The sequence below is a fragment of the Heteronotia binoei genome, chromosome 4 (assembly GCF_032191835.1).
Source record: "Heteronotia binoei isolate CCM8104 ecotype False Entrance Well chromosome 4, APGP_CSIRO_Hbin_v1, whole genome shotgun sequence".
Taxonomy (NCBI): Eukaryota; Metazoa; Chordata; class Lepidosauria; order Squamata; family Gekkonidae; genus Heteronotia; species Heteronotia binoei.
Window position 1 is genome coordinate 34,459,517 of NC_083226.1, and position 16,863 is coordinate 34,476,379.

Here is a 16,863-nt window from a genome sequence, read left to right on the forward strand (position 1 = left end):
GAAGTCCTGCATCAGGAGAGCCAGTTTGGTGTAGTGGTTGAGTGTGTGGAATCTTACCTGGAAGAACCAGGTTTGATTCTCCACTCCTCCACTTACAGCTGCTGGAATGGCCTTTGGTTAGCCATAGCTATCACAGAAGTTGTCCTTGAAAGGGCAGCTGCTGTGAGAGCCCTCTCAGTCCCACCCACCTCACAGGGTGTCTCTTGTGGGGGGAGAAGATATAGGAGATTGTAAGCTGCTCTGAGCCTCTGATTCAGAGAGAAGGGGAGTATAAATCTGCACTTCTTCTTGGACAATAATGACTGCATCAGATAGTCTTTTGATTTCTATTTTGCAAATAGCTAGGCTGATCGTAAATGGAAAATCAATAAGATTTGAATCTTACTGTGGCCCATATGCAAAACTGTGTTAAGTAAAATGTTCTGTCACAGGGTTGCATGGCACAGTACAGTCTAGGGCTGCCAGCTGCACCTGACACCTGGTGGGAGGATGGGGAGGGGCAGGATCTTTGGTGTTGCATCAGTGCATGGGGAGGGACGGTGGCTCAGTGGTAGAGCATCTGCTTCGGAAGCAGAAGGTCCCAGGTTCATTCCCTGGCATCTCCAAAAAAGGGTCCAGGCAAATAGGTGTGAAAAACCTCAGCTTGAGACCCTGGAGAGCCGCTGCCAGTCTGAGAAGACAATACTGACTTTGATGGACCCAGGGTCTGATTCAGTATAAGGCAGCTTCATATGATCATCACTTTCAGCACAAAAGCAGAAGAGGCATCATCATGTTCCGATACTTCTCCAGGATTTCCAGGATTTCCTTAGAGCTCTACGGTTAAATCATAGAGTTTTGGGTGAACTTTAGTGCAGCTCTCCTGTGCAATGATGTCTTTTCCAGTTTTGTGCTGGAAGTGAAACGTGACCCCAAACAGCCCCTCCATTTGCCCTCCCTCCATCCAGTTGATCAGCAGTGGGAGGGAGTCAGCAAGTTGATCAGCAATGGACAATTGGGGGTGGGAGGCATGAGTCCAGGCCTGGAAGACTCCCCATTAGTCCTATATCTGAGTTTGTTTTCTAAAGAGTGACAGTCCTCTAGAGCAGGGGTCCCCAACCCCCGGTCCACAGCCTGTTAGCAATCGGGCCACAAAGCCTGGTGCCCCCCCCCCCAGTGCTGTGCAGCCGCCATGCCTCACAGCGCCTCCCCCAGCCTCCGTTTCTACAATTTTAAGACCGGGGAAGGAGTGGTGAAGTGCCGTCTTCCCCAGCTCTTTAAGGGTCGACCCCCCCCCCGTGCTGATCAACTGATTGGCAGGGAAGACCTCCACAGCAGTGGCCAGCAACCTGCCGAAGAAGCAGCGCTGCCCTTGCCTCCTCTCCACTTCCTTTCTGGGCGTGGGAAGGAAGTGGGGAGGAGACAAGGGCGGCGCTGCTTGTTCAGCAGGTCGCCTGCTGCTGCTGCGGAGGTTTTCCTCGCTGATCGGTGTGGAGGGGGGCAGCCCTTAAAGAGCTGGGGAAGGCAGCGCTTCACAGCCCCTTCTCCGGCCTTAAAATTGTAAAAATGGAGGGTGGAGGAGGCACTGCAAGGAGAGATGGGGCTGAGAGGCTTCACGGCTGCGGGGAGGCGGGGCAGCGAGACTGCATGGCGGCAAAGGTGGTGAGGCTGCACAGCCATGGGGGGGGCAGGGAGAGGCTGCACGGTGCCGTGGTGCGCGGGCCGGCCCTGGTGCTGGTCCCCGGTGCCACAAAGGTTGGGGACCACTGCTCTGGAGGGAAAGCAGTGTGGTGCCCTTGGGGCCACAACTGCGGTGGAAATAAGATCTTCTTTCACTCCCATCTTGATCCTGAATGGCCTTGTGCTACCCTGACTGGAGTCTCCTCTGGGGTCCTTGCAGTATACTAGCCCTGCTGCATTGCTTACAAACGGCACTCATCATACATGCACCTCCTGTCATAGTGATGGACACTTTGCTAGTTTCCAGTAAATGTCAATCTCCAAACAGCAACTAAAATTAACTGCAAATAAAAATTCATGATTTTTTTTTTGTTAGGATGCAAGAGACTGCTATGAAGTCAGCTCTGTTAGTATGCTGTATGAGAGAGAGCCATGCCTTCACTGCACACGGGGAGTGCTGCTTGAGTTACAGCTTACAGCTCAGGCTTGCTGGAGCTAAATTGGGAATGTTAAATCACTCCCAATTTTAACTTCTGCTGTGGAAACTAAGAAGCGAAGCTGGCAGTCAGGCTGCCGACTGGCACTGTAAAGGGAAAACGGGCTCATGGTGGGCATTTTTCAAGCCCCCTTGCCCTTCCTGCATGACTTCCCAATGGTTTTTTTTGTGGATACAATTATTTCGAAAACAGGGTTGTGACTTCCAGTGTGATAAAAACAGCAGGGGCGCAAAAGCACTTAGGCACCCTGCCTCCATGCCACTGTCCTAGGTAATAAAGAGTGACAGGAGAGAAACACAGAAACGTAAGCCGGGATGTTGCCAAAAGTGTGCTTTGTGTACATCTCTCTGTCTCTCTCTGCCTCCCCAGCTCCTGCCTAGCTTTTTACTGAGGTATGAGCTGTCCTTCTGGAATGTGACCTAAATCCTTCAGCAATGATGGGGGAAAAATACACAATTTCTGCCTGTTTAAGCACTGCAGATACTGCACTCCCTTTCAAATATATGCTGGCCAAGGGAAAAACAGAACTTTAAATGTAGGGAAAGGCAGCAAACGAAGTGAAGAGAGGAATGCTGAAAAACTCAGTGATGGAAGGAGGAATGTTTTTGCGCAGAGCTCATCTTGCGGCAAATATTGTTGAGCCAAGAACTGAGTTGTATTTTTAAAAAAAGATGTGAGATAACGTGAGTAATATGATCAAGTGTGACACTGCTGGAATATTTAGAGTTGGGTAAAAGTGAATCCAGAGAAGAAAAACATTTTTAAGTTTTTGGCATGCAGAAGATCCCAGGTTCAATCCCTGGCATCTCCAGTTAAAAAGATCAAGTAAGAAGAAGAGCTGCATATATATACCCCACCCTTCTCTCTGAATCAGAGACTCAGAATGGCTTACAATCTCCTATGTCTTCTCCCCCCACAACAGACACCCTGTGAGGTGGGTGGGGCTGAGAGGGCTCTTACAGCAGCTGCCCTTTCACGGACAAGTCCTGTGATAGCTATGGCTAGCCTAAGGCCATTCCAGCAGGTGCATGTGGAAGAGTGGGGAATCAAACCTGGTTCTCCCAGATAGGAGCCCACACACTTAACCACTACACCAAACTAAATGAGTACCCAGCTTGCTGGGGGTAGAGTGAAGATGACTGGGGAAGACAATGGTAAACCACCCCATAAGAAAGTCTGCCAAGAAAACGTCCCGATGTGCTGTCACCCCATGAGTCGGTAACGACCTGGTGCTTGCACAGGGGACTACCTTTACCTTTAATCCATGATTTGAAAGATCCTTTACCTGAGACCAGCTGCCAGTCTGCATAGACAGTACTGTCCTTAATGGACCAGTGGTCCGATTCAGTATAAGACAGCTTCATATGTACATAGATTGGTGCAGCTCTAGTTGGGGACTGAGCTAGAGTGGTGCTGATACTGTGAGCTAGGAATTTCACCTTGGTCATACACTCACTGGGTGGCCTTATACAAACCAATGTTGCCTCAGCTTCACATACTCCCTTCCATCCGTAGCTTGGGCACAACACTGTCAGCCTGTCTTCAAAAGTTCTTGTAAAGGTTATTGAAGTGATGTACTGTTTTGAATGCTCCACTGTATGAACTATTATTTATGTCTGGCTCAACAAAACCCTGATGGGGGGGCAGGGCGGTGGCGGTAGATAAACTAGAAGTCTCCACATGAGAGGGATTGTGTCTCTAATAGATCAGCATGCCAGCATTTTCCAAAATGAGTCTTTCAATCATGGCTTGCAGAAAAGAGCATCACTGTACACTATGCACTCCTTCTGTCTCTCCCCCCCGCCACATACTGTAAAACACCTGGCTTAAAATAGCCTTAGAAATTGCACAGTGATCCCTGTTAGTAATGATGCCATGCGGTTGGTTGGAAGTGACCAGTTTCACTCAGTAAGTTGACTCCAGTGGATCAACAGTTTGCGGCTCTCATGAGCCTAAATCACTCTTAGTGAGTGGTGACAGCTTTTTTTTAAAAAACAAACAAACAATTAGCAGTGTCAAGAGCTTATTTATTCCGTACATCTGGTGGCAGAGTAGAACAGTATGCCTCCTTACCTTTTTGTTCTTGTCTTTTTCTTTCCTAGCCCTGTGAAAGTGAGCCTGGTAGGGGCAGTACTCTTCACAGTGCAGCACACCCATTACCTTCCAATGGAAGTTCACAACCTCATGTTGTTCTACACAGTTTTCTTAGTGGTTACCAAGGTAAGGATTTTTCAAGTGTTTTGCTGCTGTAATTCATAGCACTTACATAAAAGAAACATTTACTTTGGCTGATTGTAACAGCCTTTGGCCACATACAGTAACTGCTATTTGTATCTTCAGGGCTTTTTTGGTAGAAAAAGCCCAGCAAGAACTTATCTGCATATTAGACCACACCCCCTGACACCAAGCCACCTTGCGTTCTTGTGCGTTCCTGCTAAAAAAAAAAAGCCCTGCGTATCTTACGTACTGACATTTTTTCTTCCAGAAATGCACGTTCATATACCAAAACTATAATAGCTTTTAAATTACATTAAGTCCATGTGGCATGACAGCCGTCCCTTCCCCACAGAGGGATGAATAAGATGGCTTTGATCCAGAATCAACTTTCCAACCTCAGATGTAGCTGCAGCTTAAACGTCACTTTGACATGGCTTGTCAATCTGAATGTTGGTACTTTTGCATGATGGATTATTATCTTACGATACATCTGTGCTACAGAAAGAGACAGAAGGGGGCCCTTTAGGAATGAGGATAAAATACTTTCATAAATGAATGATGCCTTAATTTGGGGTCAGTTCTTTGAAGGGCAACTTTGCTTGACAAGATAACATCGTCCTTCACTCCCCGCCATTGCAGTTCCCCCATAATAACTATACGGATAGCACCCCCAATGCCCATATAATGGTATTTATTAGCCTGGCAAGACCAGTGGAAGAGTTGCGTAGTCTCATAGTATTTGGGGATGTACCATCCTTTGACTATGCCTTGTGGATGTCAAATTTATTTATTTGAAATATTTTATGCCCGCCTAACTAACCATCAGGATTTTTGAAGTGGCTGCCTTTTGTAAGGAACAAGCCATTGTACTTTACATGTGGTGAGGAGCAATGCTCCCTCTAAGCTGTGGAGTCTTGTGAGCAAAAATTCTACCTTGTGGGCTACCATCATTCAAGTTGTGAGTAGAGCCATTTGGCTACTGCATAGATTATTTTGCTTTGGGAACCATCCTTCCTGAGGGAAGACAAAAATGTGTGAGCCAGAGGCTAAAAAACTGTGAGCTAGCTCTCACTAACTCAGCTTGGAGGAAACACTGGTGAGGAGCAAACCATCCTATAATGTCTCATGGCAGTTTTGCCATGTTGTGTAACTGGGTGTGGGGTCCACTTGACTGGTAGCCCAAATCATGTGAGGTAGCCTACAGTTTTGCCTAAAATTAATTCTGCATGCAATATTATCCAGGTTGTTTCTGTTTTAAGTTGTGAATTGATGTCCTGGCTATGTCATCTTCCCCTTGCCCCTCTTTCATTTGCAGGTAGCCATGATGCTGACAGAATCTAGGACTTCTCCTTTTGCAGTCCTTGAGAATGCACTGGGCTCCTTCCTCTTTGGTTTTCAGCCAGCTTGCATGAAAGCGAAGGGCAAGGCCAAAGCATCTTATAATGGTGGCACTTCAGTCAATGAATGTACTGCTGGTAGCGAGATGGGGGATAGCGTTAAGAAAAGGCATGCAAAGAAAACGGAATAAAAAACCACTGAAAATAGCACCTTTGGGTGGCTAAAAATAGCTTGTTAGTACATGGCCATATATGCGTTTAATGTTTCTCTTTCTCAATGATGTGAAATGACAATTGTGTATAAGGAAATTCATGTAGCAAGAGGCTAGCTCCAATGACCCTCAGAGTTCTGTCTGTTGTAAAGTTTCCTGTTTATGCCCCATTTCATGGGGCTCTCCACAGACGATGCTTGTGGACTTTTTGTCTGCTACTGCTGTGTGGCTCAATGGTGCCTCTGATATATATATTTTTTGTAAAATAGAGTTCATGTTTGGATACTAGACATCATGTCAGATTATTTTTTCCTAATGTAAATGATAAAATAAGAGACTATATTTGATCTTACTTGTATGAGAAAAACTTTATTGTGGTTAAGTTTTCTAATTAAGAAAACCAACCCCCTTGCTTTTAAAAACTTGATAAAAAGGGTTTTTTTTAGTAGCAGTAAAATGTGACTGCTAAGACTTGGCTATTTTTTGGTCAATGATAACTTATTTTAGGTACTATCCAGCCCATGTTAAGTACTTCCAAATTCAATGTAGGAGAGAGATTTTTGTGCTGAACTTTCCCGCTAAAATGAGGTAGGACTTAATCCTGGCTGGATTCTAATCTAGGGGTTGAATAGCAGAGGGTTTCCCTCTCAATATTTATAAAATATTGTTTTTACCTAATTGAACACTGTGAAATGTTTTTGTGAGAAAGTAATACATTCAGTGTCTGAAAAGGGTGAAAATTCACTTGTACTGTCAAACTTCAGAAACTAGCTTAATCTGTTGACACTTCCTCTGAAACCTCCAGTTTTCTTAACTCTTGTTCTGGTATCAAATGTAGAAGTTTGCATGGTTGGCCTGAGTCACAAGAAATCTTGTAACTTTTCACAGATATTTCATAAGTTTTTTAAACTTTGTCTTCTCATTCATATCACTTTGATACCAGATGATGGCTTGGATCTTGTAGTTTTTCATGGATCTTTCATAAGTTTTTAAAATTTCTCTATCGTTCAGATCACTTTGATACCAGACAGTGGCTTGGATCCAATGCACCATTTCTGTGCCAGTAGAGAATGACTTTCTCACCTCCCCGCTCCTATTGCAGCCCAAAATACTTCTCGAAATGCAGTTCCTGGATGGTCCCCCAGCAGCATTTTGTGTGTGTGGGGGGGAATTTTGAGCTGCAGCAGGAGCGGGGGGAGATGGGGAAGTCAAGATCTATGGGCAGAAATTTCCACGTGTAGAAATGCACCGTTGGAACCAAGTGATGGTAAATGTGAGTTTGCCCTTCATGGGTGATTTTTAAGAGGGCAATGAAACTTGTAGATGAAGTTCATGTGAATTACGTTCAAATGGCATGATGAAAGGTTCATATAACATGGACAGTCCTACTTTTTAATCTGACAGGGACTCCATCTAGGAGGAAGCATGGGCCTTTTTCCAAATACAGCACAAATTATTCTTAGTGGAATAGAAAGTGCATTCCAGAGAAGTTTTTCCAAATCATTTGGAGCATCAGCTATCTAGTGCTAGCTAGAGGTGGCTAGGCCTGGACAGCTTGTGACCCACCAAGCCAAATGAAATTCATTAGCTAAGCACACGTAGGTCCCTAAAGGCTTGATAAATCTGCCCCCTCCCCAGCTGCATGGAACTACAAGAAGAGGAAGGTTGCCAGCCATCATATATGGCCAATGCTCTGCTATTGACTTGTTGGGTCACAAATTATGCAAGGCTGGTGGAGGATAAATACAGTTTTTATTTCTTTTCCTTGCTATCAGTTGATCTGCATTGAGAACTGTTCTTATCAGAATTTAGCATTTTGTGTGGAACGCTGCTTGTAATGCTATGTAGAAAGAAGGGTATTTTTGATTAAGTAGAAGTGATTTTGAAGTCACTGTGCTGAAGAACAGAGCTCAATCTAAAACAAAACTAGCCAACATTTGTGGATTCATCAGCTATCGGGATGGGCTCCTGGACATTTAGAGAGCATACCGAACCACGTGCAGATTATGCTTGGATCTAACTTTGCTCCCTGCAAAACAGAAATTGTTTTTATAAGTAAGTGAAAGATTTCATCCAGGTCACATCTGGGTGTGGACATGAGGTGTGCAGTGTTCAGAATGCCAACTGTCCACATTATGCCTTACAGCTTTTGGGGGGCTCAGTTTACCACTTAGGTGGTCAATTCTGGAATGCTGTACACAACTGGAGTATCACAGAGTGTTTTGTTTGGAAATGTCCGTGTAGTATTATGTTGAATTCAATTACCAGGCAGCTGAAAAACAAACACCAGCAAATGTACTTCTTACACAAGGGGTTCTTCTTCCATACTGGAAAACTCCGTGATGTCTTTGGGCTGACCAAGTGTCTTGATTCTTTTTGGTACTAGATTTATACTGAGTTTGGTGCTGTTCTCAACCACTTCAACGGTAATTGCACTGTTGTCATTTTAGCACAAATTGTTGTGAAAATGTATTTTAAATTATTGTATAAAGACATTTATAGTTGGGCAGAAAACAATATTTGTATTTGGATTCACTCTGCATTTAAAAGCCTGCTATTAAATGAAAAATTGAAACTTGGGTTCTGTTAGTAGCATCATGGTCAGATATATGGACATGAGAAAATAACTAGTTAATGAGCAATACAGATATGTTTCCTTCTTCCATGGAGACTTCTGTTCATCTTCTAAACTACAGGAAAAGCATTTTGATTATAAATTGCTTATTTCCCCCCTACTAGTTTCGACACTGGGATTCATGGTGGATGGCTGACAGGACAGTACTATGCAGAGTCTGATTTCAGTGTACTCAGAGTGGATAAATCTGCATAGGATTTTTTTCTGAGGGGGTGCGGTAGGAGGGAGAACCAGCAAAACTTATCTTGCCAATAGAACTACCATGACACTGTCAGAATGGCAGTTTTTTGGATCCAACCCAATACCAGTTTGTATAGTGGCTCATGAGAGCAATCTCTTACTCGCTTCCCCTTCACCTCAAAAACACAAATGAAAAGCAGTTCTTTGAAGTGCCAAAACTCTTGGTTGTGGACACAAAAACAGTTCATATTCCATTTTCTATAATACAAAGCTTAGTTCAAAGGTTATGCCCTCATGTTCAGTGTCTTCATCAGGGTTTTTTTTGTTGCAGGAGCTCCTTTGCATATTAGGCCACACACCCCTGATGTAGCCAAACCTCGAAGGGCTTACAGGGCTCTTAGTACAAGGCTTACTGTAAGATCCAGGAGGATTGGCTACATCAGGGGTATGTGGCCTAATATGCAAAGGAGTTCCTTCCATTAAAAAAAGAGTCCTGATCTTCGTAAGATTGGCTGTTCCTGTCAAAACGATCACGTCTCACTCCAAAACACATGATCTGTCATACCAGTTGTAATTCACTTGTGGGGGGAAAAAACCCTCAGTTGTTTTCAAAGAGTCAGTGCAGTATAATGGTTAGCATGGCCAACTAGGATCAGGGAGACCTGTGTTGATGCTCAGGAGAAAGTTGTGCATATAAATATTTTAAGACAGAGGTTTAAATCCCCTTCCTGCCATGGAAGCTCTGTGGGTGATCTTGGGCCAGTCACTTTCAGCCTGACCTACCTCACAGGCTTATTGTGAGGTTAAAATGGCAGAGGAGAAAACAATAGCAAAAGCTGTTTTGGGCCCTATTGAGGGTGAAAAGTGAGGGGTTGGGAGGGCAAGTTATATCAGAGGTCATAATCTGTGGAAAGGATTTTTTTAAAAATGTGAACATGTTCCTTTAGTTTGTGCTTTATCATTTTTCCTGCTTTAGAAGGCTCTAGTACCTTCCCAGTCTGTATTTCTCTTTTTATTTAAGGATTTACTTTGAGAAGATTGGGGTCTGAGACACCTGTTATAATGAATGGGAGGAAAGGGAAGCACTGTGCTTCAAAGCTAGCCTTGTGAAGAGAGCAAGCAAATTTGCTTTCTGATCCTTATGAGTTTCTTAAAAATAAACACTCAAATGTGTAAATAAACTAAATGCATGTCTGCTGTATTGCAATGTGTAGTGTATGTGTGTGTGGGTATGAAAAATATATGGACAGAATAAAGTAGTTCTGCAGCCACTGTGATTTCAGTTTGGGCTGCTCATTTCCTTGCCGAGAGTGAATTTCCTAGACTTAAGTCTGGCAGCTTCAACAGTTTTGCACCTTGCCCTCCCAAGCCTTTCCTGTCTGGAAGCAATTGAATTTTTTTCCCCCTAGTGAATCACAGCTGGTATGAGAGATCATGTTCTTGGAGTGAGAAGTGGTCGCTTTGATTGGTAGAGCCAATCTCATGGAGAGCTTTGAACATCGGGGCAGAACCTTTCGGCTGAACGCTGTGTTCTGAGGTGAGCTGAGAGTCGAAGAATTCTGAGGGGTTATGTTCCTACCAGCCTGTCATACTGAGCAGCTCGGTTGCTGTGTTTTGTACTTGAGTTGTTTCAGGCAGTGTAGCTTCATTCCCTAGTAGTAGGATAGTATTTAAAGTACACTTAGTTCTCTTCAGTTACGAAGTAGCAGCTTGGGAACTGGAGCCAGCGTGATTTGACCTGCTAGCAGTCTTCGAACCACCAGCGAGCATCCCATCAATCCAAAGGCATTTTCACATGTTCTATCAGTCTGAAGGTGTTTTTCACGCTTAATAACATTGGTTTTCTAGCACTTCGCTTCTGAACGTTAGCTCTGTTGAAAAGAGAAAAGTGCCTTTCTTTCCCCAAACCGAAGAGGCAGATCAATGAGCCTTGTGTTTAATTTCCCCTCATGGCTGGCCCTGCTGTCTGGGTGAGGTGGCCCACCTCAGGTGCCAGATTGCGGGGTTCTATTAAAGGGCGATATATTGTCTATTGTTTAACTGGCAATCATTTATGAAATGATTTCGGCACTATGGGGTACTGTTTGGAGCTTCTGTTGAGAACATCAAAATGTCTTGTGGTTTTTCAAGCATCAGAGGAATTATTTCAGCATTAACTCCATCAAATAAATTACTTCAGCAGCTCTGTGCAAACCAGACGGCATTGCTGAAAATTGTATGCTTAGGACCTGGAGCTGAGGCAAGACCTGAAGTTTGGGGTTTTGTCAGTATTCCTCATTCCCATGATACACCATTATGTGAAATACTTCATAGACACACACACACACACACACACACACACACACACACAGAGTACTAATACATGTGAATGTATTATGTGGGGAGAACAATTGGTGTTCTTTCCTCTTAACTGATATATGGGAAAATGGACAGCCGGAGCTTCTCATGGCATGCAGCTAAGTAATATTACCTGTTGATTTCTGCAGCTCAAACTCAAAGGGACAGCTAGCTTGACCATTTTAGAAGTTGGCAACTTTAATAGGGCTACCAGGACTGGACTATGGGGCACTGTCCCTGCTAGGCTGGCTCAGAATGGGACCCCCAAATGCAGGTTCTAGCTGAAGATTGATGACCTCCACTCAGCACATGTCCATCTTAATCCATTCCCTTTCTTTCCCCAGTACATTCTAGGAGTTGTAGAATAAGGATTCCCAACCTTTTTGAGCCTCTGGGCAGTCTGTATTTAGAAAGCAGTCAGTGGCTACTGCAGCCCAATGGCTGCTATGGGGGACATGACTAACTACAAAATGGCTGCCACAGAATGTTGAAAGATTCCAAGTCAAATTTTATTTATTTATTTTTATTTATCCTCTTGTGATTGAGATAACTGGTTTTGAATGGGTGCTGCCTGAAGACATATGGTAATACCTCCTGGGCTTTTCTGAAGTGCTTCCTGTTCCAATGAGATGGATGAAAGTGAGGATTGGGTCTTTCGTTTGCAGATGCTTGGGGGGGGGGAGAAAGAAGTGGGAACCAGGGAGTACATTGGGAGGTACCACATTTTCTCCTTTGAAAAGAATTCAGCTTAAATGTTACATGCTGACAGAAGAAAGCCCAAAACTATTCATTGAAAATGAAACAGGATTGCTTGGTTACAACCCAGCTGAATCAGCACTTTCTCTGCAGATAAAGTGTCTTTGGGAATTGAGCCATTCAACATTCAAGGATCCATTTTCTCTAGTTGGAAGTTCTGCTTGGCTCCTCAAAGATGTAAAACTGACAGTGCAAATGGCATAGCCTCAAGAGATTGCTAATGAAAGCATCCTTCAGAATTTTTCATTCCAAGTTGGGGGTGAGTTATAGATTTCTTCAAAGCAGCTGGGCTACTGGGCACGGCTGAAGCATGCAAAGTGGGACCACAATTGGCTCAGCAAGGTCGTGGACAGAACCACAGCAGAAATGGTTTGGTGTGGTTCAGTGCACAGACTCTTATCTGGGAGAACCAGGTTTGATTCCCCACTCTATATCCACCTGCTGGTATGACCTTGAGCTGCACCCTCAACAGCAGTTTCTGTCAGAGCTCTCTCAGCCTCACCTACCCCACAGCTGCTCTGAAACTACAAGTGAAGGGTGGGGTAGAAATCCAATCTCTTCTCCTAAGTCTCCACGTATTTTTCCAACACAGACCTGGCAACCCTAGGGATGGGGCTGATGGAATGTAGTAGTTGGGGCTTTTGTTCTGAGGGAACCCAGCAGAACGGAGTTCCATAACTTCTTTGCGAAAACAAAATTCTCAAAAAAATGTTTAAAAGTTTGTGAGGGGCAGCCATGTGTTTCTCCTTCATTTCCCTCTTGAGAGTTCTGGCACTTCTTTTTCCGGGGGAGAGGGGGAGGGAAGCCCTGGTGGGTTACTAACTAGAACCCAGTAGACTTTCAAGTTTTAAAAGCTTTTTCAGATCCCTGAACTGGTTCCGTAAAAGATTATAGCTTTCCTACCTGGATTGGTCAAATGTTTATAGAACAGCAACCTCAAACTGTGAGTCAATCAGGTGGAAAGTGCCATCAAGTCATAGCCAACTTATGGCAACCCTGTAGGGTTTTCAAGACAGAAGATGAACTGAGATGGTTTGCCATTGCCTGCCTCTGCACAGCAGCTTTGGACTTCCTTGGTGATCTCCCATGCAAATACTAACCAGGGCTGATCCTGCTTGGCTTCATGAAATCGGAGTAGAGGATGCACTATCCAGCTCAGGGCCTTAGAGAACTACCAAGCTGTATAACTCCCAAGTACTGAAAGTCAGTGTACCTTCAGTGCTTCTTCCTTTTAGTAGAAGCTGTTCTAAATATTGCTGTACCACAGCAGGCTGCTCCAAAGCTTTCCCACTGAGGAGCCCTAAGGATGCCAGCCTCCATGTGGGCCCCAGGGATCCCCTGGAATTACAGCTCATCTCCAGATTACAGAGATCATTTCCTCTGGAGAAAACAAAATGCTTTGGAAAGTGGATTGTATTGCGCTGTACCCCACTCTTAAAATGGGAAGTTTAATCTTGAATATATACATTGCTATAGTTACCATGAGGTTTAATATCTGCACTGTACTCTTCAAAATACCCCATCTGCAAAATGTTCTTTGTACACACAAGCAAGGGCCCTTTAAGTGTTGCAACGAATCTTGTTTTTTGAGATCCACCAAAATCTGTCATGGTCTCTCTGGCCTGGAGCTGTGTGGGAGCGATGTGCTTTCTGTCATTCTTCTCTCCCTTGTTTTATTTTTCGATAGCAATGGGGGAGAGAAGAACAGACTGTGCAGTTTATTGTTTGTTCTGACATTTATGCACACTCCTTGCCGGAAACAATAAAAAAAAGTCCAATTGCACAATCCCTCCTTTCGCTGCTCTACTTCATGGCATAAATGATTGGAGTTCAGATTTGAGTACCTATGTGAATGGCAGGCAGCACCAGCTCTAGAGTGCATGGCACCTCAGGCAGGCTCCCTGATGTGGTGCCTCCCCACTGCCACCCCCCCCTCTGTTCCGTTGTGCCCCGCTGCGATGAGACTGGCCCTACCGACTTCGAAGCAGCCAGCAGGGCTGCGTTTTGAGAAGAGAAAGCTGGAGGAGACTTCTCCCCCCCCTCCTTTCCGGAACCAGAAGTGAGAGGGGAGTGAAGCCTTCTCCAGCTTTCTCTTCTCAAAATGTGGCCCTGCTGGCTGCCTTGAAGCCACTAGGGTCAGCCTCGTCGCAGGGGGAGTGCGGCAGATTGGAAGGAAGGTTCAGAGAATACAGCGGACAGGAAGGAAGGGGGCTGGCGGCGGGTAGAGAGAGAGGCAAGCTAGGCGGTTGTCTTCGGCACCGGGAGGGGGAGAAGCCCAATTTGGCACCCCCTTCCCAGCTCCCTAGGCAACTGCCTAGTTTGCCTAGTGGGCGAGCTGGCCCTGATGGCAGGTGAGCAGTTACCCTCTCTCTCCTCCGACAATGCCCTTCTGGGTGGCTGTGGCTTTACCTCTTCTAAACAGTTCCACCTGAATGGATCCTTGCTATCTAAGGCATTCTTACACTGATTAAGATTCATGTATATTGTCTTGATAATTTTCCTGAATGATGGGCAGACATTCTCCTTGTAGTTGGGGTAGCGGCCATGGCTCAATGACAGGGTATATGCTTTGGATGCAGGAGGTCCCAGATTCAACCTGGTCTCTCCTGCTGCAAGGAAAAGGTATAGTATGCGGCCAAGTGCCAACAGACTCATGGTGACCCCTCCCATGAGCTTCTGCCTCATGGGTTTGCAAGATGAGCACACTCAAGGTTGCCTCATGGGTCTGCAAGATGAGCAGGTTGTTTATAGTTGTCTTCCTCTTCATAGCAACCCCAGGCTTCCTTGGTGGCTGCTTCCCATCCATGTATTGACCCTGAGAGTCTGGTATAGTGGTTAAGTTTGCGGACTCTTATCTGGGAGAACCGGGTTTGATTCCCCACTCCTCCTCTTGCACCTGCTGGAATGCTCTCGCAGGAGTTGTCCTTGAAAGGGCAGCTGCTGTGAGAGTTCTCTCAGCCCCAGCCACCTCACAGGGTCTGTTGTGGGGGAGGAAGATAAAGGAGATTGTGAACTGCTCTGAGACTCTGAAATTCAGAGTGGAGGGCAGGATATAAATCCAATGTCTGTCTTTCTCCTCTTTCTTCTTCTTCTTCCTCCTCCTCCTCCTTTCTTCTTTTTCTTCTCTGTGAGATGATCTCATGCTAGTTTGGGCTGTTAGGCCTGCTGCCCTGTTAAAAATAGGCAATGTGAAAAAATACGTTGATCGCAGATGCTGGAGAGCTGCTGCCAGTCAGAGTAGACAACACTGACCTTGATAGACCAATGATCTTTCTCATTGTAAGGCAGCACATTTAATATTGCCTCCTGGTACCCATCCATCTTTACCTACCCAGACAAAGCTTAGACTGGGGAGCAGGGACTGTGCTTGTTGGGCAGTAGTAATGTTTATAGGTCTTCTGCAGAGACAGATCAGAGAATCTTATTTTGTCCACATTTCTTTCCTTCACTGTGATGGCAATGGTGGATAGGGCTGGGGAATTAAAACTATAAGGAACTTCCCCATTGAAACAGGCATATGACTCCCAACAAGGCGGCCAGTATGGTGTGGTAGTTAAGAGTGGCAGACTCTAATCTGGGGAGCCGGGTTTGAGTCCCCACTTCTCTGCATGAAGCCTGCTGGATGACCATGGGTCAGTCACAGTTCTTGCAAAACTCTCAGTGGACTGAGGGACCCCCCCATTGCATAATTTGGTGGCACTCAATGAAATTGTTGGGAAATAGGTTCTGGATTGACAAAATGGAATTTTTTTTTAATCCAATGAGTAATTAAACTGTGGAATACACTTCCAGTGAAAGTAGTGATGGTGGCCATGAGAAGAGATAACTTTAAAAATGGGGGGGAGGGGGGGAATCAGAAGAGGAAATGAGCCATGGTGACTGAAGGGAGCCTCCATCTACAGAAGTAGCAAACCTTCGAATCCCAGTGCTGGGAGGCGGCAGTAAGGGGAAGGCCTTGGCCTCTGTGTCATGTTCATTGGCCCTCCAGAGTTACTGGCCAGTCACCATGTAAAATAGGACTAGATGGACCACTGTTCTAATCCAGCATGGCCTCTCCTATGTTCACACTTTGCTCCCAAGAGGGTTCTTAGGAAGACATTCATGGCTGGTGATTCCAGCTATTAATGATGTAGTGACTGTAGAATGGCCTGTGATCACTTTGGGGGCCCTTCAGGACTTGTTCACCTTTATAGCTGCGAACCGGCAGGTTGTTATAGGGACTTGTTGCTACATGTTGCTTCAGGGCTCTTTCGCACAGGAAACAGGTGGGCGTTCAGCCAGTAAAACATCAATGAAGTTCATCTCCAAGGCAGCGCTGTTCATTAATGGATGGATCATTGCATATGGGGTAGCACTACACATGCTGTGATCTTTTGTGCAGTTGTGAGTACTAACCACAAACCACAATCAAGCAGCATTGTCTAAAATGCATTATTAAATAACAGCTGTGCAACAGGGGCAAAACTTAGACAACTACTATACCCTTTGGGCAAGAGAGCATATCTGTTTGGATACCGTGAAATTCTTAGCGTTACAAAGTATACTGCAAATTTTAAAAACATTTTCCACTAACGCAGGGGCAGCTGCCATTGCAAAAGTGGACTGCAGAATACGTGCCATCGTTCCCCCAAAGGTAACCCTTGCACGAATCTACTGCTCAAAGGAGAACCTTAACATTTCTAATCTGGGAGTGGAAAAAGTCATCTTAACCACCCCCCCCTCCCAAAAAAAAAGGATGGTTTGTGAAGTGACTTTTTCATTCAAAAAATATTTTGCTGCAGGGAATCCTGCCTCCTCTTCCACTGGCTCCAATCCCCCCCCCCCCAGTGCGCTAAACATTGCATTGTTTATACAAGGGTGAGGTTTGCCATGATGGTTAATTGCCTGTGGTTTCCACGCTTGGCGGGTAGAAGTGGCGCTGGCAATGAGGAGTGGAATTGACACTGTTCGGCATTTTATTTATTTATTTACTACTCTGGGACCAGCTTCTTATGTAAGTGGCAGCACCATACACAGGCCAAAAACAAAACAAA

The 16,863-nt window shown here is 45.1% G+C and overlaps 1 protein-coding gene and 1 non-coding gene across 2 annotated transcripts in view; both read left to right on the forward strand.

Moving 5' to 3' along the window:
* Positions 1-8,500, forward strand: part of TMEM38B (transmembrane protein 38B) — a 35,292-nt gene extending 26,792 nt beyond the window's left edge. Inside the window, exons 5-6 of the mRNA XM_060237105.1 lie at positions 4,259-4,376; positions 5,689-8,500. Coding sequence (XP_060093088.1) covers positions 4,259-4,376; positions 5,689-5,901 — 331 coding nt within the window. The 3' untranslated portion in view covers positions 5,902-8,500. The remainder of the gene's footprint in view (positions 1-4,258; positions 4,377-5,688) is intronic.
* Positions 539-605, forward strand: TRNAP-CGG (transfer RNA proline (anticodon CGG)). Its single transcript has one exon. It is a non-coding gene; the product is annotated as a tRNA-Pro (tRNA).
* Positions 8,501-16,863: the final 8,363 nt, after the last annotated feature.